Source organism: Rhinoderma darwinii (genome assembly GCF_050947455.1).
Source record: "Rhinoderma darwinii isolate aRhiDar2 chromosome 5 unlocalized genomic scaffold, aRhiDar2.hap1 SUPER_5_unloc_56, whole genome shotgun sequence".
In the NCBI taxonomy this organism is placed as follows: domain Eukaryota; kingdom Metazoa; phylum Chordata; class Amphibia; order Anura; family Rhinodermatidae; genus Rhinoderma; species Rhinoderma darwinii.
In genome coordinates, this window is record NW_027461816.1 from 322,250 (window position 1) to 347,485 (window position 25,236).

At 30.9% G+C, this 25,236-nt stretch overlaps 1 protein-coding gene across 1 annotated transcript in view; it reads right to left on the reverse strand.

Annotated features, from left to right (window-relative positions):
* Positions 1 to 4,437, reverse strand: part of TBX15 (T-box transcription factor 15) — a 100,367-nt gene extending 95,930 nt beyond the window's left edge. Inside the window, exon 1 of the mRNA XM_075847672.1 lies at positions 4,230 to 4,437. Coding sequence (XP_075703787.1) covers positions 4,230 to 4,437 — 208 coding nt within the window. The remainder of the gene's footprint in view (positions 1 to 4,229) is intronic.
* Between the last annotated feature and the right edge of the window lie 20,799 nt (positions 4,438 to 25,236).

Here is a 25,236-nt window from a genome sequence, read left to right on the forward strand (position 1 = left end):
ATGTGTGGTGTATAGTGTACGATGCAAGTTATTTACAGTGTATTATATAGGTGTTATTTATATGTGTGGTGTATAGTGTACGATGCAAGTTATTTACAGTGTATTATATAGGTGTTATATGTTATTTATCTGTGTGGTGTATAGTGTACAGTGTGTTATTTACAGTGTATTATATAGGTGTTATATGTTATGTATATGTGTGGTGTATAGTGTACGATGCATGTTATTTACAGTGTATTATATAGATGTTATGTATATGTGTGGTGTATAGTGTACGATGTATGTTATTTCCAGTGTATTATATAGGTGTTATATGTTATGTATATGTGTGGTGTATAGTGTACGATGCATGTTATTTACAGTGTATTATATAGATGTTATGTATATGTGTGGTGTATAGTGTACGATGTATGTTATTTCCAGTGTATTATATAGGTGTTATATGTTATGTATATGTGTGGTGTATAGTGTACGATGCATGTTATTTACAGTGTATTATATAGATGTTATGTATATGTGTGGTGTATATGTGTTAAAAAAAAACGGCCAGTCGGATCAGAACGCAGTTTTCCCATTGCAATCAATGGGCAGATGTTTAGAGGCGTTCTGCTTCCGACTGCCCTGGCCGTTTACGGCCCGAAAAACGGCCGAAAATAAGCCGTGTGAACATACAGAAACTTATATAATAATATAATACACTGTGTATGTCTTCAATGCCTTGAGTAAATACAGAAAATCATCCAGTCCATTGGCGGCAGTAATATTTTGGGCACTGCTGACCCTATCGCGAATATACCCTGACCCAGATCACCCACAGAGACATAACCTGTAATATGAGGTCTCCGCGCATAATACAGAAGGTACATATAATATAGTGGACCAGACCGTCACCTACAGGGTCCCTGAAGTGTGAAACGTAATGATATAATCCCAGGCAGTCACATATAGAGATATAATCCCAGGCAGGCATGATATAATAAAAGGCAGTCACATAGAATTATATAAAACCAGGCAGTCACATATAGGATTATAACACCGGGTAGTTACATATAATGATATAATAGCTGTCAGTCATATATATATGATATAATATCAGGTAGTCACATATAGGATTATAATACCGGGTATAACATATAATGATATAATAGCTGTCAGTCATATATATATGTTATAATACTAGGCAGTCACATATAATGATATAATACTAGGCAGTCACATATAATGATATAATACTAGGCAGTCACATATCAACACATTATCAGGCAGTCACATATAATGATATAATACCGGACAACCACATAAAAAAATATAATACCGGGCAGTCACTTATAATGATATAATACTATAATACCGGGCAGCCACATATAGGTTTAATACCAGTCACATATATGAATACAATATCAGGCCATTACATATAATTATATAATACCGGGTAGTCACATTTAGGAATATAATAACGGGCAGTCAAATATACAATCAGACAGTCACATATAATGATATAATACCTGGCAGCCACATATAGAAATATAATATCAGGCAGTCACATATATAATTATAATATAAGGCAGTCACATATCATGATATAACACCGGGCAGCCACATATAGAAATATAATATCAGGCAGTCACATATATAAATATAATATAAGGCAGTCACATATCATGATATAACACCGGGCAGCCACATATAGAAATATAATATCAGGCTATCACATATATAAGTATAATATAAGGCAGTCACATATAATGATATAATACCTGGCAGCCACATATAGAAATATAATATCAGGCAGTCACATATATAAGTATAATATAAGGCAGTCACATATAATGATATAATCCCGGGCAGCCGCATATAGAAATATAATATCAGGCAGTCACATATATAAATATAATATAAGGCAGTCACATATCATGATATAACACCGGGCAGCCACATATTGAAATATAATATCAGGCTATCACATATATAAGTATAATATAAGGCAGTCACATATAATGATATAATCCCGGGCAGCCGCATATAGAAATATAATATCAGGCAGTCACATATATAAATATAATATAAGGCAGTCACATATCATGATATAACACCGGGCAGCCACATATAGAAATATAATATCAGGCCGTCACATATATAAATATAATATAAGGCAGTCACATATAATGATATAATACCTGGCAGCCACATATAGAAATATAATATCAGGCAGTCACATATATAAATATAATATAAGGCAGTCACATATAATGATATAATACCGGGCAGCCATATATATATAAATATAATATAAGGCAGTCACCTATACATCTAGTAATAAGTTCATATTATCAGTCCATAATTTATAATGATACAGATCCTAATACCAGGCACTCGGATTTAGAGACAATACCAAACGGCGACATATAATAATATAATAACAAATTGCCGTATATCGTAGTATAAAACCAGGCAGTCACATAATGAGATATAATACCAGGCTGTAGTATATAGGGGTATAATACCAGGCAGTCACATTATGAGATATAATACCAGGCTGTAGTATATAGGGGTATAATACCAGGCAGTCACATTATGAGATATAATACCAGGCTGTAGTATATAGGGGTATAATACCAGGCAGTAGTATATAGGGGTATAATACCAGGCAGTAGTATATAGGGGTATAATAGCAGGTAGTAGCATATAGGGGTATAATACCAGGCAGTAGTATATAGGGGTATAATACCAGGCAGTAGTATATAGGGGTATAATACCAGGCAGTAGTATATAGGGGTATAATACCAGGCAGTAGTATATAGGGGTATAATACCAGGCAGTAGTATATAGGGGTATAATACCAGTCAGTAGTGTATAGGGGTATAATACCAGGCAGTAGTGTATAGGGGTATAATACCAGGCAGTAGTATATAGGGGTATAATACCGGGCAGTAGTATATAGGGGTATAATACCAGGCAGTCACATAATGAGATATAATACCAGACAGTAGTATATAGGGGTATAATACCAGATAGTAGTATATAGGGGTATAATACCAGGCAGTCACATTATGAGATATAATACCAGGCTGTAGTATATAGTGATATAATACCATGCAGTAGTATATAGGAGTATAATACCAGGCAGTAGTATATAGGGGTATAATACCAGGCAGTAGTATATAGGAGTATAATACCAGGCAGTAGTATATAGGGGTATAATACCAGGCAGTAGTATATAGGGGTAGAATAGCAGGTAGTAGTATATAGGGGTATTATACCAGGCAGTAGTATATAGGAGTATAATACCAGGCAGTAGTATATAGGGGTATAATACCAGGCAGTAGTATATAGGGGTATAATACCAGGCAGTAGTATATAGGGGTATAATACCAGGCAGTGATATATAGGGGTATAATACCAGGCAGTAGTATATAGGGGTATAATACCAGGCAGTAGTATATAGGGGTATAATACCAGGCAGTAGTATATAGGGGTATAATACCAGGCAGTAGTATATAGGGGTATAATACCAGGCAGTAGTATATCGGGTTATAATACCAGGTAGTAGTATATAGGGGTATAATATCAGGCAGTAGTATATAGTTGTATATAGGGGTATAATACCAGGCAGTGATATATAGGGGTATAATACCAGGCAGTAGTATATAGGGGTATAATACCAGGCAGTAGTATATAGGGGTATAATACCAGGCAGTAGTATATAGGGGTATAATACCAGGCAGTAGTATATAGGGGTATAATACCAGGCAGTAGTATATCGGGTTATAATACCAGGTAGTAGTATATAGGGGTATAATATCAGGCAGTAGTATATAGGGGTATAATACCAGGCAGTGGTATATAGGGGTATAATACCAGGCAGTAGTATATAGGGGTATAATACCAGGCAGTAGTATATAGGGGTATAATACCAGGCAGTAGTATATAGGGGTATAATACCAGGCAGTAGTATATCGGGTTATAATACCAGGTAGTAGTATATAGGGGTATAATATCAGGCAGTAGTATATAGGGGTATAATACCAGGCAGTGGTATATAGGGGTATAATACCAGGCAGTAGTATATAGGGGTATAATACCAGGCAGTAGTATATAGGGGTATATTACCGCAAAGTAGTATATAGGGGTATAATACCGGGCACTACTATATATATACCAGGCAGGCAGTAGTGTAAAGTTTTGGGGACATACATACAGATTTTGGGTTGTCCCTCACTGACACTTACCAGGGTTGAGGTCCAGGCAGGCTCCCGCGTCCTCTCCCTCCCCTATGTCCCCCTGTGGGCTCAGTCCGTCCATGGACAGATCCAGGCCCTTGTCCGGTTCCCAGTCCCGAAGTTTCCTTTTTTTGTGCCCCCCGATCAGCGCCTCCACCGAAAATGCATGAGCCCTGGAGCTGAGAGTGACCCCCGGGCATCTCCTCCTGTCACTCATGGTCCTGCCAGCCGGAGCCCTACATGTGCCCTGCTGCCCCACTGACTGCTGCGCCCGCACTGCTGCAGTGTCCGGGGCTGGGAGGGCTCCACACCCCCTCACCCCACCAACCCAATGACTGACAGTCCCAACCTAGAGGGGGATCCAAATATGTCCACACAGTGCCCTCCCCCACACAGCATTAACCCCTGCTGCCCCCAAGCGACAGCGCAGAAGTCAGGTCAGGACACCCCGACGCAGAGGGAACCCCCAAACCCTGACCCCAAACTTCCTCTATATCTGGGTAATGTCATGACATAGGAAATTATAATCCCCCTTCTCATCAAAAGTCATAGAGGGAACCCAAATGCTGACCCCCTTGCTCATATCATGTCCCCCCCACTATCTCAATATCCAGCCCTAAAATTATAACCAGGGAGTCATGACCCGACACCCCCAAACACAGCCACTGTGCGACCCCCAGTGCCGCGACCTCTGCGGCACTACTGTAATGTCAGGACATGGAGCGACCCCCAAATCCATACACCCCATCACCCCCTATACTGTCTACACTCGGCATTAACCCCTGCAGCACACACTCCTGAGAATCCCAGCACGAGCCCCAATATCAGGATGTGATACAATGTAACAAGAAATATAATAACAATGATATTACACCAGAGAGAGCCCCCCCCCCCATATCAGGATGTGATACAATATAACAAGAAATATAATAGTAACAATGATAACAATGATATTACACCAGAGAGAGAGCCCCCCCCCCCATATCAGGATGTGATACAATGTAACAAGAAATATAATAACAATGATATTACACCAGAGAGAGCCCCCCCCCATATCAGGATATGATACAATATAACAAGAAATATAATAGTAACAATGATAACAATGATATTACACCAGAGAGAGCCCCCCCCCCCCCCCATATCAGGATGTGATACAATGTAACAAGAAATATAAGAAATATAATAACAATGATATTACACCAGAGAGAGCCCCCCATATCAGGATGTGATACAATGTAACAGTAAATGTAATAATAACAATGATATTACACCAGAGACAGCACCCCCCCCCCCCCAATAAATACATAAATAATAATATACAGATGTAGCAGTGGCGAAAAAAGCTAATAAATCTTCTTATAGTAAGAAGAGGTCCTCAGCACTGGATGAGGGGGGACACTACAGTAAGCCCCTGGTCAGCCCGAAATGGTTGATAAAAGAGAACAGTAGATTGCATTCACCTGTTCTACAGTCATTCTCTATCTGTCTGTCTATCTATCTATCTCATATCTATCTATCATCTATCTCATATCTATCTATCTCATATCTATCTATCTATCTATCTCATATCTATCTATATATCTATCTATCATCTATCTCATATCTATCTATCTATCTATCTATCTAATATCTATCTCATATCTATCTATCTATCTATCTATCTATCTATCTCATATCTATCTATCATCTATCTCATATCTATCTATCTATCTCATATCTATCTCATATCTATCTATCTATCTCATATCTATCTATCTATCTAATATCTATCTATCTATCTAATATCTCATATCTATCTATCTATCTATCTATCTCATATCTATCTATCTATCTCATATCTATCTCATATCTATCTCTCTCATATCTATCTATCTCCTATCTATCTATCTATCTATCTATCTATCTATCTATCTATCTATCATATATATATCTATCTATCTACACACACAACGCGTACAATTACTGTATATTTACACATATTGTTTCGGGTGATTTCAGCTCTGGAGTCTGGACCTCTGGTTCTGCTGTTGGATTATAATTCGTGGATTGCTTGTTCTTCAGGTGACGCTGTGATATATCCGACCCCGACAGCTCTGGACACTGCAGGAAGAAGCTGCGATCGGAGCAATGAGCGGATTACCGCGCCGGAGATAACGCGGCGATAACCCGATACCGGGAGCGCCTGCAGGGAAGAATCTGCCGCACATAGAGGATGGTCGTAACCCAAACCAGCAGGAGACTGTAAACCGCAAGTAACATAACGCACATGACGGCATTTAGGATTATTACAAGTGATTTATGATAAAGATCATGTATCACAGGCAAAATATCTAATACAGGATTATACATCACGTATCACTGTACAATGTAATATTATAGGATTATACATCACGTATCACTGTACAATGTAATATTATAGGATTATACATCACGTATCACTGTACAATATATATTATAGGATTATACATCACGTATCACTGTACAATATATATTATAGGATTATACATCACGTATCACTGTACAATATATATTATAGGATTATACATCACGTATCACTGTACAATGTAATATTATAGGATTATACATCACGTATCACTGTACAATGTAATATTATAGGATTATACATCACGTATCACTGTACAATGTAATATTATAGGATTATACATCACGTATCACTGTACAATGTAATATTATAGGATTATACATCACGTATCACTGTACAATATATATTATAGGATTATACATCACGTATCACTGTACAATGTAATATTATAGGATTATACATCACGTATCACTGTACAATATATATTATAGGATTATTACATGTCATGTATGACGAATAAATATCAAGTATCACAGTACAATATAATGATAGGATTATTACATGTCATGTAGGAGGATTTTTATATGATGAATCACTACAATATATAACAATTTAGGATTTTTCACATGTGATATAGGAGGATTATATATAATGAATCACTGTGCAATATATATATTATTAAATTATTATTATATGTAATCTACGAGGATTATATAATATGTATCAGTGTAAAATCTATAACATTATAGGATTATTACATGTAATGAATGTATGATGATTAAATATTATGTATCACTCCACAATATATATATTATTATAGGATTATTACATGTAATGTAGGATAATTATAAATCATGTATCATTGTACAATATATATCATATAATTGAGAATTATATATATCATGTATCACTGTACAATATATACCATTATAGGAATATTACATGTAATATATTAGGATTAAATAGCATGTATCACTGTACAATAAATAATATAGGATTTTTACATGTGATAAATGAGGATTATATCATGGGTCACTGTACAGTATATAACTTTATAGGATTATTATTTGTGAGGTATAAGGATTATAGGTCATGTATCACTGTACAGTATATAACATTACCGTATATTATATTATAGGATTATTGCAGGTCATGTATAAGGATTAAATATCAAGTATCTCTGTACATTATATATTATTAAAGGGTGATTACATGCTATATGAGGATTATATATCAAGTATATATGTACATTATACAAGTAATGTATGAGGATTATTTTTCATATAGCACTGTACAGTTTATGTTATGGGATTATTAAATGTGATGTTTGGGGATTATATAACATGTATAACTGTAAAATATATACAAATATAGGATAATATGTGATGCATGAAGATTGTATATCATGTATCACTGCACAATATCTAATATTATGAGATTATTAAATATAGTGTAAAAAAATTATAGAATATGTATCACCATTCAATATATATTATAGGATTATTACATGTGATGTATGAGGATTATATATATCATGTATCATTGTACAATGTATAATATTATGGGATTATTACATGTGATGTATGAGGATTTAATATCATGTATCACTGTACAGTATCATTATAGGATTATTATATGGAATGTTTGGGAAATATCTATCATGTATCACCGGAAAATATCTAATATTATAGGATCATATATCATGGATTACTGTACAATATATATCATAGAATTATTACATGTGATGTATGAGGATTATATATATCATGTATCATTGTACAATGTATAAAATTATGGGATTATTACATGTGATTTATGAGGATTATATATCATGTATCATTGTACAATGTATATTATGGGATTATTACATGTTATGTATGAGGATTATATATCATGTATCATTGTACAATGTATAATATTATGGGATTATTACATGTGATGAGGATAATATTTCATGTATCATTGTACAATGTATAATATTATGGCATTATTACATGTGATTTATGAGGATTATATATCATGTATCATTGTACAATGTATATTATGGGATTATTACATGTAATTTATGAGGATTATATATCATGTATCATTGTACAATGTATAATATTATGGTATTATTACATGTGATTTATGAGGATTATATATCATGTATCATTGTACAATGTATAATATTATGGGATTATTACATGTAATTTATGAGGATTATATATCATGTATCATTGTACAATGTATAATATTATGGGATTATTACATGTGATTTATGAGAATTATATATCATGTATCATTGTACAATGTATAATATTATGGGATTATTACAGGTTATGTATGAGGATTATATATCATGTATCATTGTACAATGTATAATATTATGGGATTATTACATGTTATGTATGAGGATTATATATCATGTATCATGGTCACGTATCTCTGTACTATATATAATATAGGATTATTACATGGGATGTACGATGATTATATGTCACGTATCTCTGTACTATATATAATATAGGATTATTACATGGGATGTACGATGATTATATGTCACGTATCTCTGTACTATATATAATATAGGATTATTACATGGGATGTACGATGATTATATGTCACGTATCTCTGTGCTATATATAATATAGGATTATTACATGGGATGTACGATGATTATATGTCACGTATCTCTGTACTATATATAATATAGGATTATTACATGGGATGTACGATGATTATATGTCACGTATCTCTGTACTATGTATAATATAGGATTATTACATGGGATGTACGATGATTATATGTCACGTATCTCTGTACTATATATAATATAGGATTATTACATGGGATGTACGATGATTATATGTCACGTATCTCTGTACTATATATAATATAGGATTATTACATGGGATGTATGATGATTATGTGTCACGTATCTCTGTACTATATATAATATAGGATTATTACATGGGATGTACGATGATTATGTGTCACGTATCTCTTTACTATATATAATATAGGATTATTACATGGGATGTACGATGATTATATGTCACGTATCTCTGTACTATATATAATATAGGATTATTACATGGGATGTACGATGATTATATGTCACGTATCTCTGTACTATATATAATATAGGATTATTACATGGGATGTACGATGATTATGTGTCACGTATCTCTGTACTATATATAATATAGGATTATTACATGGGATGTACGATGATTATGTGTCACGTATCTCTGTACTATATATAATATAGGATTATTACATGGGATGTACGATGATTATATTTCACGTATCTCTGTACTATATATAATATAGGATTATTACATGGGATGTACGATGATTATATGTCACGTATCTCTGTACTATATATAATATAGGATTATTACATGGGATGTACGATGATTATATGTCACGTATCTCTGTACTATATATAATATAGGATTATTACATGTGATGTACGATGATTATATGTCACGTATCTCTGTACTATATATAATATAGGATTATTACATGGGATGTACGATGATTATATGTCACCTATCTCTGTACTATATATAATATAGGATTATTACATGGGATGTACGATGATTATATGTCACGTATCTCTGTACTATATATAATATAGGATTATTACATGGGATGTACGATGATTATATGTCACGTATCTCTGTACTATATATAATATAGGATTATTACATGGGATGTACGATGATTATATGTCACGTATCTCTGTACTATATATAATATAGGATTATTACATGGGATGTACGATGATTATATGTCACGTATCTCTGTACTATATATAATATAGGATTATTACATGGGATGTACGATGATTATATGTCACGTATCTCTGTACTATATATAATATAGGATTATTACATGGGATGTACGATGATTATATGTCATGTATCTGTACTATATATAATATAGGATTATTACATGTGATGTACGATGATTATATGTCACGTATCTCTGTACTATATATAATATAGGATTATTACATGTGATTTACGATGATTATATGTCACGTATCTCTGTACTATATATAATATAGGATTATTACATGGGATGTACGATTATTATATGTCACGTATCTCTGTACTATATATAATATAGGATTATTACATGTGATGTACGATGATTATATGTCACGTATCTCTGTACTATATATAATATAGGATTATTACATGTGATGTACGATGATTATATGTCACGTATCTCTGTACTATATATAATATAGGATTATTACATGGGATGTACGATGATTATGTGTCACGTATCTCTGTACTATATATAATATAGGATTATTACATGTGATGTACGATGATTATATGTCACGTATCTCTGTGCTATATATAATATAGGATTATTACATGGGACGTATGATGATTATATGTCACGTATCTCTGTACTATATATAATATAGGATTATTACATGGGATGTACGATGATTATATGTCACGTATCTCTGTGCTATATATAATATAGGATTATTACATGGGATGTACGATGATTATATGTCACGTATCTCTGTACTATATATAATATAGGATTATTACATGGGATGTACGATGATTATATGTCACGTATCTCTGTGCTATATATAATATAGGATTATTACATGGGATGTACGATGATTATATGTCACGTATTTCTGTGCTATATATAATATAGGATTATTACATGGGATGTACGATGATTATATGTCACGTATCTCTGTGCTATATATAATATAGGATTATTACATGGGATGTACGATGATTATATGTCACGTATCTCTGTACTATATATAATATAGGATTATTACATGGGATGTACGATGATTATATGTCACGTATCTCTGTACTATATATAATATAGGATTATTACATGGGATGTACGATGATTATATGTCAGGTATCTCTGTACTATATATAATATAGGATTATTACATGGGATGTACGATGATTATATGTCACGTATCTCTGTACTATATATAATATAGGATTATTACATGGGATGTACGATGATTATATGTCACGTATCTCTGTACTAAATATAATATAGGATTATTACATGGGATGTACGATGATTATATGTCACGTATCTCTGTACTATATATAATATAGGATTATTACATGGGATGTACGATGATTATATGTCACGTATCTCTGTACTATATATAATATAGGATTATTACATGGGATGTACGATGATTATATGTCACGTATCTCTGTACTATATATAATATAGGATTATTACATGGGATGTACGATGATTATATGTCACGTATCTCTGTACTATATATAATATAGGATTATTACATGTGATGTACGATGATTATATGTCACGTATCTCTGTACTATATATAATATAGGATTATTACATGGGACGTACGATGATTATATGTCACGTATCTCTGTACTATATATAATATAGGATTATTACATGGGATGTACGATGATTATATGTCACGTATCTCTGTACTATATATAATATAGGATTATTACATGGGATGTACGATGATTATATGTCACGTATCTCTGTACTATATATAATATAGGATTATTACATGGGACGTACGATGATTATATGTCACGTATCTCTGTACTATATATAATATAGGATTATTACATGGGACGTACGATGATTATATGTCATGTATCTCTGTACTATATATAATATAGGATTATTACATGGGATGTACGATGATTATATGTCACGTATCTCTGTACTATATATAATATAGGATTATTACATGGGATGTACGATGATTATATGTCACGTATCTCTGTACTATATATAATATAGGATTATTACATGGGATGTACGATGATTATATGTCACGTATCTCTGTACTATATATAATATAGGATTATTACATGGGATGTACGATGATTATATGTCACGTATCTCTGTACTATATATAATATAGGATTATTACATGGGATGTACGATGATTATATGTCACGTATCTCTGTACTATATATAATATAGGATTATTACATGGGATGTACGATGATTATATGTCACGTATCTCTGTACTATATATAATATAGGATTATTACATGGGATGTACGATGATTATATGTCACGTATCTCTGTACTATATATAATATAGGATTATTACATGTGATGTACGATGATTATATGTCACGTATCTCTGTACTATATATAATATAGGATTATTACATGGGATGTACGATGATTATATGTCACGTATCTCTGTACTATATATAATATAGGGTTATTACATGTGATGTACGATGATTATATGTCACGTATCTCTGTACTATATATAATATAGGATTATTACATGGGATGTACGATGATTATATGTCACGTATCTCTGTGCTATATATAATATAGGATTATTACATGGGATGTACGATGATTATATGTCACGTATCTCTGTACTATATATAATATAGGATTATTACATGGGATGTACGATGATTATATGTCACGTATCTCTGTGCTATATATAATATAGGATTATTACATGGGCTGTACGATGATTATATGTCACGTATCTCTGTACTATATATAATATAGGATTATTACATGGGATGTACGATGATTATATGTCACGTATCTCTGTACTATATATAATATAGGATTATTACATGGGATGTACGATGATTATATGTCACGTATCTCTGTGCTATATATAATATAGGATTATTACATGGGATGTACGATGATTATATGTCACGTATCTCTGTACTATATATAATATAGGATTATTACATGGGATGTACGATGATTATATGTCACGTATCTCTGTACTATATATAATATAGGATTATTACATGGGATGTACGATGATTATATGTCACGTATCTCTGTACTATGTATAATATAGGATTATTACATGGGACGTACGATGATTATATGTCATGTATCTCTGTACTATATATAATATAGGATTATTACATGTGATGTACGATGATTATATGTCACGTATCTCTGTACTATGTATAATATAGGATTATTACATGGGATGTACGATGATTATATGTCACGTATCTCTGTACTATATATAATATAGGATTATTACATGGGCTGTACGATGATTATATGTCATGTATCTCTGTACTATATATAATATAGGATTATTACATGGGATGTACGATGATTATATGTCACGTATCTCTGTGCTATATATAATATAGGATTATTACATGTGATGTACGATGATTATATGTCACGTATCTCTGTACTATGTATAATATAGGATTATTACATGGGACGTACGATGATTATGTGTCACGTATCTCTGTACTATATATAATATAGGATTATTACATGGGATGTACGATGATTATATGTCACGTATCTCTGTATTATATATAATATAGGATTATTACATGGGATGTACGATGATTATATGTCACGTATCTCTGTACTATATATAATATAGGATTATTACATGGGATGTACGATGATTATATGTCACGTATCTCTGTACTATATATAATATAGGGTTATTACATGTGATGTACGATGATTATATGTCACGTATCTCTGTGCTATATATAATATAGGATTATTACATGGGATGTACGATGATTATATGTCACGTATCTCTGTACTATATATAATATAGGATTATTACATGGGATGTACGATGATTATATGTCACGTATCTCTGTGCTATATATAATATAGGATTATTACATGGGACGTACGATGATTATATGTCACGTATCTCTGTGCTATGTATAATATAGGATTATTACATGTGATGTACGATGATTATATGTCACGTATCTCTGTACTATATATAATATAGGATTATTACATGGGATGTACGATGATTATATGTCACGTATCTCTGTACTATATATAATATAGGATTATTACATGGGATGTACGATGATTATATGTCAGGTATCTCTGTACTATATATAATATAGGATTATTACATGTGATGTACGATGATTATATGCCATGTATCTCTGTACTATATATAATATAGGATTATTACATGTGATGTACGATGATTATATGTCACGTATCTCTGTACTATGTATAATATAGGATTATTACATGGGATGTACGATGATTATATGTCACGTATCTCTGTACTATATATAATATAGGATTATTACATGGGATGTACGATGATTATATGTCACGTATCTCTGTACTATATATAATATAGGATTATTACATGGGATGTACGATGATTATATGTAATGTATCTCTGTACTATATATAATATAGGATTATTACATGGGATGTACGATGATTATATGTCACGTATCTCTGTACTATATATAATATAGGATTATTACATGTGATGTACGATGATTATATGTCACGTATCTCTGTACTATATATAATATAGGATTATTACATGGGATGTACGATGATTATATGTCACGTATCTCTGTACTATATATAATATAGGATTATTACATGGGATGTACGATGATTATATGTCATGTATCTCTGTACTATATATAATATAGGATTGTTACATGGGATGTACGATGATTATATGTCACGTATCTCTGTACTATATATAATATAGGATTATTACATGGGATGTACGATGATTATGTGTCACGTATCTCTGTACTATATATAATATAGGATTATTACATGGGATGTACGATGATTATATGTCACGTATCTCTGTACTATATATAATATAGGATTATTACATGGGATGTACGATGATTATATGTCACGTATCTCTGTACTATATATAATATAGGATTATTACATGGGATGTACGATGATTATATGTCACGTATCTCTGTACTATATATAATATAGGATTATTACATGGGACGTACGATGATTATATGTCACGTATCTCTGTACAATATATAATATAGGATTATTACATGGGATGTACGATGATTATATGTCACGTATCTCTGTGCTATATATAATATAGGATTATTACATGGGATGTACGATGATTATATGTCACGTATCTCTGTGCTATATATAATATAGGATTATTACATGGGATGTACGATGATTATATGTCACGTATCTCTGTACTATATATAATATAGGATTATTACATGGGATGTACGATGATTATATGTCACGTATCTCTGTACTATATATAATATAGGATTATTACATGGGATGTACGATGATTATATGTCACGTATCTCTGTACTATATATAATATAGGATTATTACATGGGACGTACGATGATTATATGTCATGTATCTCTGTACTATATATAATATAGGATTATTACATGGGACGTACGATGATTATATGTCATGTATCTGTACTATATATAATATAGGATTATTACATGGGATGTACGATGATTATATGTCACGTATCTCTGTACTATATATAATATAGGATTATTACATGTGATGTACGATGATTATATGTCACGTATCTCTGTACTATATATAATATAGGATTATTACATGTGATGTATGATGATTATATGTCACGTATCTCTGTACTATATATAATATAGGATTATTACATGGGATGTACGATGATTATATGTCACGTATCTCTGTACTATATATAATATAGGATTATTACATGGGACGTACGATGATTATATGTCATGTATCTCTGTACTATATATAATATAGGATTATTACATGGGATGTACGATGATTATATGTCACGTATCTCTGTACTATATATAATATAGGATTATTACATGGGATGTACGATGATTATATGTCATGTATCTCTGTACTATATATAATATAGGATTATTACATGGGATGTACGATGATTATATGTCACGTATCTCTGTACTATATATAATATAGGATTATTACATGTGATGTACGATGATTATATGTCACGTATCTCTGTACTATATATAATATAGGATTATTACATGGGACGTACGATGATTATATGTCATGTATCTGTACTATATATAATATAGGATTATTACATGGGATGTACGATGATTATATGTCACGTATCTCTGTACTATATATAATATAGGATTATTACATGTGATGTACGATGATTATATGTCACGTATCTCTGTACTATATATAATATAGGATTATTACATGTGATGTACGATGATTATATGTCATGTATCTCTGTACTATATATAATATAGGATTATTACATGGGATGTACGATGATTATATGTCACGTATCTCTGTACTATATATAATATAGGATTATTACATGTGATGTACGATGATTATATGTCACGTATCTCTGTACTATATATAATATAGGATTATTACATGGGATGTACGATGATTATATGTCACGTATCTCTGTACTATATATAATATAGGATTATTACATGGGATGTACGATGATTATATGTCACGTATCTCTGTACTATATATAATATAGGATTATTACATGGGATGTACGATGATTATATGTCACGTATCTCTGTACTATATATAATATAGGATTATTACATGGGACGTACGATGATTATATGTCATGTATCTCTGTGCTATATATAATATAGGATTATTACATGTGATGTACGATGATTATATGTCACGTATCTCTGTACTATATATAATATAGGATTATTACATGGGATGTACGATGATTATATGTCACGTATCTCTGTACTATATATAATATAGGATTATTACATGGGATGTACGATGATTATGTGTCACGTATCTCTGTACTATATATAATATAGGATTATTACATGGGATGTACGATGATTATATGTCACGTATCTCTGTACTATATATAATATAGGGTTATTACATGGGATGTACGATGATTATATGTCACGTATCTCTGTACTATATATAATATAGGATTATTACATGGGATGTACGATGATTATATGTCACGTATCTCTGTACTATATATAATATAGGATTATTACATGTGATGTACGATGATTATATGTCACGTATCTCTGTGCTATATATAATATAGGATTATTACATGTGATGTACGATGATTATATGTCATGTATCTCTGTACTATATATAATATAGGATTATTACATGGGACGTACGATGATTATATGTCACGTATCTCTGTGCTATGTATAATATAGGATTATTACATGTGATGTACGATGATTATATGTCACGTATCTCTGTACTATATATAATATAGGATTATTACATGGGACGTACGATGATTATATGTCATGTATCTCTGTACTATATATAATATAGGATTATTACATGGGATGTACGATGATTATATGTCACGTATCTCTGTACTATATATAATATAGGATTATTACATGGGATGTACGATGATTATATGTCACGTATCTCTGTGCTATATATAATATAGGATTATTACATGTGATGTACGATGATTATATGTCACGTATCTCTGTACTATATATAATATAGGATTATTACATGGGACGTACGATGATTATATGTCACGTATCTCTGTGCTATATATAATATAGGATTATTACATGGGATGTACGATGATTATATGTCACGTATCTCTGTACTATATATAATATAGGATTATTACATGGGATGTACGATGATTATATGTCACGTATCTCTGTGCTATATATAATATAGGATTATTACATGTGATGTACGATGATTATATGTCACGTATCTCTGTGCTATATATAATATAGGATTATTACATGTGATGTACGATGATTATATGTCACGTATCTCTGTACTATATATAATATAGGATTATTACATGGGACGTACGATGATTATATGTCATGTATCTCTGTACTATATATAATATAGGATTATTACATGGGACGTACGATGATTATATGTCATGTATCTCTGTACTATATATAATATAGGATTATTACATGGGATGTACGATGATTATATGTCACGTATCTCTGTACTATATATAATATAGGATTATTACATGTGATGTACGATGATTATATGTCACGTATCTCTGTACTATATATAATATAGGATTATTACATGGGATGTACGATGATTATATGTCACGTATCTCTGTACTATATATAATATAGGATTATTACATGTGATGTACGATGATTATATGTCACGTATCTCTGTACTATATATAATATAGGATTATTACATGGGATGTACGATGATTATATGTCACGTATCTCTGTACTATATATAATATAGGATTATTACATGGGATGTACGATGATTATATGTCACGTATCTCTGTACTATATATAATATAGGATTATTACATGGGATGTACGATGATTATATGTCATGTATCTCTGTACTATATATAATATAGGATTATTACATGGGATGTACGATGATTATATGTCACGTATCTCTGTACTATATATAATATAGGATTATTACATGGGATGTACGATGATTATATGTCACGTATCTCTGTGCTATATATAATATAGGATTATTACATGTGATGTACGATGATTATATGTCACGTATCTCTGTGCTATATATAATATAGGATTATTACATGTGATGTACGATGATTATATGTCACGTATCTCTGTACTATATATAATATAGGATTATTACATGGGACGTACGATGATTATATGTCATGTATCTCTGTACTATATATAATATAGGATTATTACATGGGACGTACGATGATTATATGTCATGTATCTCTGTACTATATATAATATAGGATTATTACATGGGATGTACGATGATTATATGTCACGTATCTCTGTACTATATATAATATAGGATTATTACATGTGATGTACGATGATTATATGTCACGTATCTCTGTACTATATATAATATAGGATTATTACATGGGATGTACGATGATTATATGTCACGTATCTCTGTACTATATATAATATAGGATTATTACATGTGATGTACGATGATTATATGTCACGTATCTCTGTACTATATATAATATAGGATTATTACATGGGATGTACGATGATTATATGTCACGTATCTCTGTACTATATATAATATAGGATTATTACATGGGATGTACGATGATTATATGTCACGTATCTCTGTACTATATATAATATAGGATTATTACATGGGATGTACGATGATTATATGTCATGTATCTCTGTACTATATATAATATAGGATTATTAGATGGGATGTACGATGATTATATGTCATGTATCTCTGTACAATATATAATATAGGATTATTACATGGGATGTACGATGATTATATGTCACGTATCTCTGTACTATATATAATATAGGATTATTACATGGGATGTACGATGATTATATGTCATGTATCTCTGTACAATATATAATATAGGATTATTACATGGGCTGTACGATGATTATATGTCACGTATCTCTGTGCTATATATAATATAGGATTATTACATGGGATGTACGATGATTATATGTCATGTATCTCTGTACTATATATAATATAGGATTATTACATGGGATGTACGATGATTATATGTCATGTATCTCTGTACTATATATAATATTGGATTATTACATGGGATGTACGATGATTATATGTCACGTATCTCTGTACTATATATAATATAGGATTATTACATGGGATGTACGATGATTATATGTCACGTATCTCTGTACTATATATAATATAGGATTATTACATGGGATGTACGATGATTATATGTCACGTATCTCTGTACTATATATAATATAGGATTATTACATGGGATGTACGATGATTATATGTCACGTATCTCTGTACTATATATAATATAGGATTATTACATGGGATGTACGATGATTATATGTCACGTATCTCTGTACTATATATAATATAGGATTATTACATGGGATGTACGATGATTATATGTCATGTATCTCTGTACTATATATAATATAGGATTATTACATGGGATGTACGATGATTATATGTCACGTATCTCTGTACAATATATAATATAGGATTATTACATGTGATGTACGATGATTATATGTCACGTATCTCTGTACTATATATAATATAGGATTATTACATGGGATGTACGATGATTATATGTCACGTATCTCTGTGCTATATATAATATAGGATTATTACATGGGATGTACGATGATTATGTGTCACGTATCTCTGTACTATATATAATATAGGATTATTACATGGGATGTACGATGATTATATGTCACGTATCTCTGTACTATATATAATATAGGATTATTACATGGGATGTACGATGATTATATGTCACGTATCTCTGTACTATATATAATATAGGATTATTACATGGGATGTACGATGATTATATGTCATGTATCTCTGTACAATATATAATATAGGATTATTACATGTGATGTACGATGATTATGTCACGTATCTCTGTACTATATATAATATAGGATTATTACATGGGATGTACGATGATTATATGTCACGTATCTCTGTACTATATATAATATAGGATTATTACATGGGATGTACGATGATTATGTGTCACGTATCTCTGTACTATATATAATATAGGATTATTACATGTGATGTACGATGATTATATGTCACGTATCTCTGTACTATATATAATATAGGATTATTACATGGGATGTACGATGATTATATGTCACGTATCTCTGTACTATATATAATATAGGATTATTACATGGGATGTACGATGATTATATGTCACGTATCTCTGTACTATATATAATATAGGATTATTACATGGGATGTACGATGATTATATGTCACGTATCTCTGTACTATATATAATATAGGATTATTACATGGGATGTACGATGATTATATGTCACGTATCTCTGTGCTATATATAATATAGGATTATTACATGGGATGTACGATGATTATATGTCACGTATCTCTGTACTATATATAATATAGGATTATTACATGGGATGTACGATGATTATATGTCACGTATCTCTGTACTATATATAATATAGGATTATTACATGGGATGTACGATGATTATATGTCATGTATCTCTGTGCTATATATAATATAGGATTATTACATGGGATGTACGATGATTATGTGTCACGTATCTCTGTGCTATATATAATATAGGATTATTACATGGGATGTACGATGATTATGTGTCATGTATCTCTGTGCTATATATAATATAGGATTATTACATGGGATGTACGATGATTATGTGTCACGTATCTCTGTACTATATATAATATAGGATTATTACATGGGATGTACGATGATTATATGTCACGTATCTCTGTACTATATATAATATAGGATTATTACATGGGATGTACGATGATTATATGTCACGTATCTCTGTACTATATATAATATAGGATTATTACATGGGATGTACGATGATTATATGTCACGTATCTCTGTACTATATATAATATAGGATTATTACATGTGATTTACGATGATTATATGTCACGTATCTCTGTACTATATATAATATAGGATTATTACATGTGATGTACGATGATTATATGTCACGTATCTCTGTACTATATATAATATAGGATTATTACATGGGATGTACGATGATTATATGTCACGTATCTCTGTACTATATATAATATAGGATTATTACATGGGATGTACGATGATTATATGTCACGTATCTCTGTACTATATATAATATAGGATTATTACATGGGACGTATGATGATTATATGTCATGTATCTGTACTATATATAATATAGGATTATTACATGGGATGTACGATGATTATATTTCACGTATCTCTGTACTATATATAATATAGGATTATTACATGGGATGTACGATGATTATGTGTCACGTATCTCTGTGCTATGTATAATATAGGATTATTACATGGGACGTACGATGATTATATGTCACGTATCTCTGTACTATATATAATATAGGATTATTACATGTGATGTACGATGATTATATGTCATGTATCTCTGTACTATGTATAATATAGGATTATTACATGGGATGTACGATGATTATATGTCACGTATCTCTGTACTATATATAATATAGGATTATTACATGGGATGTACGATGATTATATGTCACGTATCTCTGTACTATATATAATATAGGATTATTACATGTGATGTACGATGATTATATGTCATGTATCTCTGTACTATGTATAATATAGGATTATTACATGGGATGTACGATGATTATATGTCACGTATCTCTGTACTATATATAATATAGGATTATTACACGGGATGTACGATGATTATATGTCACGTATCTCTGTACTATATATAATATAGGATTATTACATGGGATGTACGATGATTATATGTCATGTATCTCTGTACTATATATAATATAGGATTATTACATGGGATGTACGATGATTATATGTCACGTATCTCTGTACTATATATAATATAGGATTATTACATGGGATGTACGATGATTATATGTCATGTATCTCTGTACTATGTATAATATAGGATTATTACATGGGATGTACGATGATTATATGTCACGTATCTCTGTACTATATATAATATAGGATTATTACATGGGATGTACGATGATTATATGTCATGTATCTCTGTACTATATATAATATAGGATTATTACATGGGATGTACGATGATTATATGTCACGTATCTCTGTACTATATATAATATAGGATTATTACATGGGATGTACGATGATTATATGTCACGTATCTCTGTACTATATATAATATAGGATTATTACATGGGCTGTACGATGATTATATGTCACGTATCTCTGTACTATATATAATATAGGATTATTACATGGGCTGTACGATGATTATATGTCACGTATCTCTGTACTATATATAATATAGGATTATTACATGGGACGTACGATGATTATATGTCATGTATCTCTGTACTATATATAATATAGGATTATTACATGGGATGTACGATGATTATATGTCACGTATCTCTGTACTATATATAATATAGGATTATTACATGGGATGTACGATGATTATATGTCATGTATCTGTACTATATATAATATAGGATTATTACATGGGATGTACGATGATTATATGTCATGTATCTGTACTATATATAATATAGGATTATTACATGTGATGTACGATGATTATATGTCACGTATCTCTGTACTATATATAATATAGGATTATTACATGGGATGTACGATGATTATATGTCATGTATCTCTGTGCTATATATAATATAGGATTATTACATGGGATGTACGATGATTATATGTCACGTATCTCTGTACTATATATAATATAGGATTATTACATGTGATTTATGAGAATTATATATCATGTATCATTGTACAATGTATAATATTATGGGATTATTACATGTTATGTATGAGGATTATATATCATGTATCATTGTCACGTATCTCTGTACTATATATAATATAGGATTATTACATGGGATGTACGATGATTATGTGTCATGTATCTCTGTACTATATATAATATAGGATTATTACATGTGATGTACGATGATTATATGTCACGTATCTCTGTACTATATATAATATAGGATTATTACATGGGATGTACGATGATTATATGTCACGTATCTCTGTACTATATATAATATAGGATTATTACATGGGATGTACGATGATTATATGTCATGTATCTGTACTATATATAATATAGGATTATTACATGTGATGTACGATGATTATATGTCACGTATCTCTGTACTATATATAATATAGGATTATTACATGGGATGTACGATGATTATATGTCCTGTATCTCTGTACTATATATAATATAGGATTATTACATGGGATGTACGATGATTATATGTCACGTATCTCTGTACTATATATAATATAGGATTATTACATGGGATGTACGATGATTATATGTCATGTATCTCTGTACTATATATAATATAGGATTATTACATGGGATGTACGATGATTATATGTCACGTATCTCTGTACTATATATAATATAGGATTATTACATGGGATGTACGATGATTATATGTCACGTATCTCTGTACTATATATAATATAGGATTATTACATGTGATGTACGATGATTATATGTCACGTATCTCTGTACTATATATAATATAGGATTATTACATGGGATGTACGATGATTATATGTCACGTATCTCTGTACTATATATAATATAGGATTATTACATGGGATGTACGATGATTATATGTCACGTATCTCTGTACTATATATAATATAGGATTATTACATGGGATGTACGATGATTATATGTCACGTATCTCTGTACTATATATAATATAGGATTATTACATGGGATGTACGATGATTATATGTCACGTATCTCTGTACTATGTATAATATAGGATTATTACATGGGATGTACGATGATTATATGTCATGTATCTCTGTACTATATATAATATAGGATTATTACATGGGATGTACGATGATTATATGTCACGTATCTCTGTACTATATATAATATAGGATTATTACATGGGATGTACGATGATTATATGTCACGTATCTCTGTACTATATATAATATAGGATTATTACATGGGATGTACGATGATTATATGTCACGTATCTCTGTACTATATATAATATAGGATTATTACATGGGACGTACGATGATTATATGTCACGTATCTCTGTACTATATATAATATAGGATTATTACATGGGATGTACGATGATTATATGTCACGTATCTCTGTACTATATATAATATAGGATTATTACATGTGATGTACGATGATTATATGTCACGTATCTCTGTACTATATATAATATAGGATTATTACATGGGATGTACGATGATTATATGTCATGTATCTCTGTACTATATATAATATAGGATTATTAGATGGGATGTACGATGATTATATGTCATGTATCTCTGTACAATATATAATATA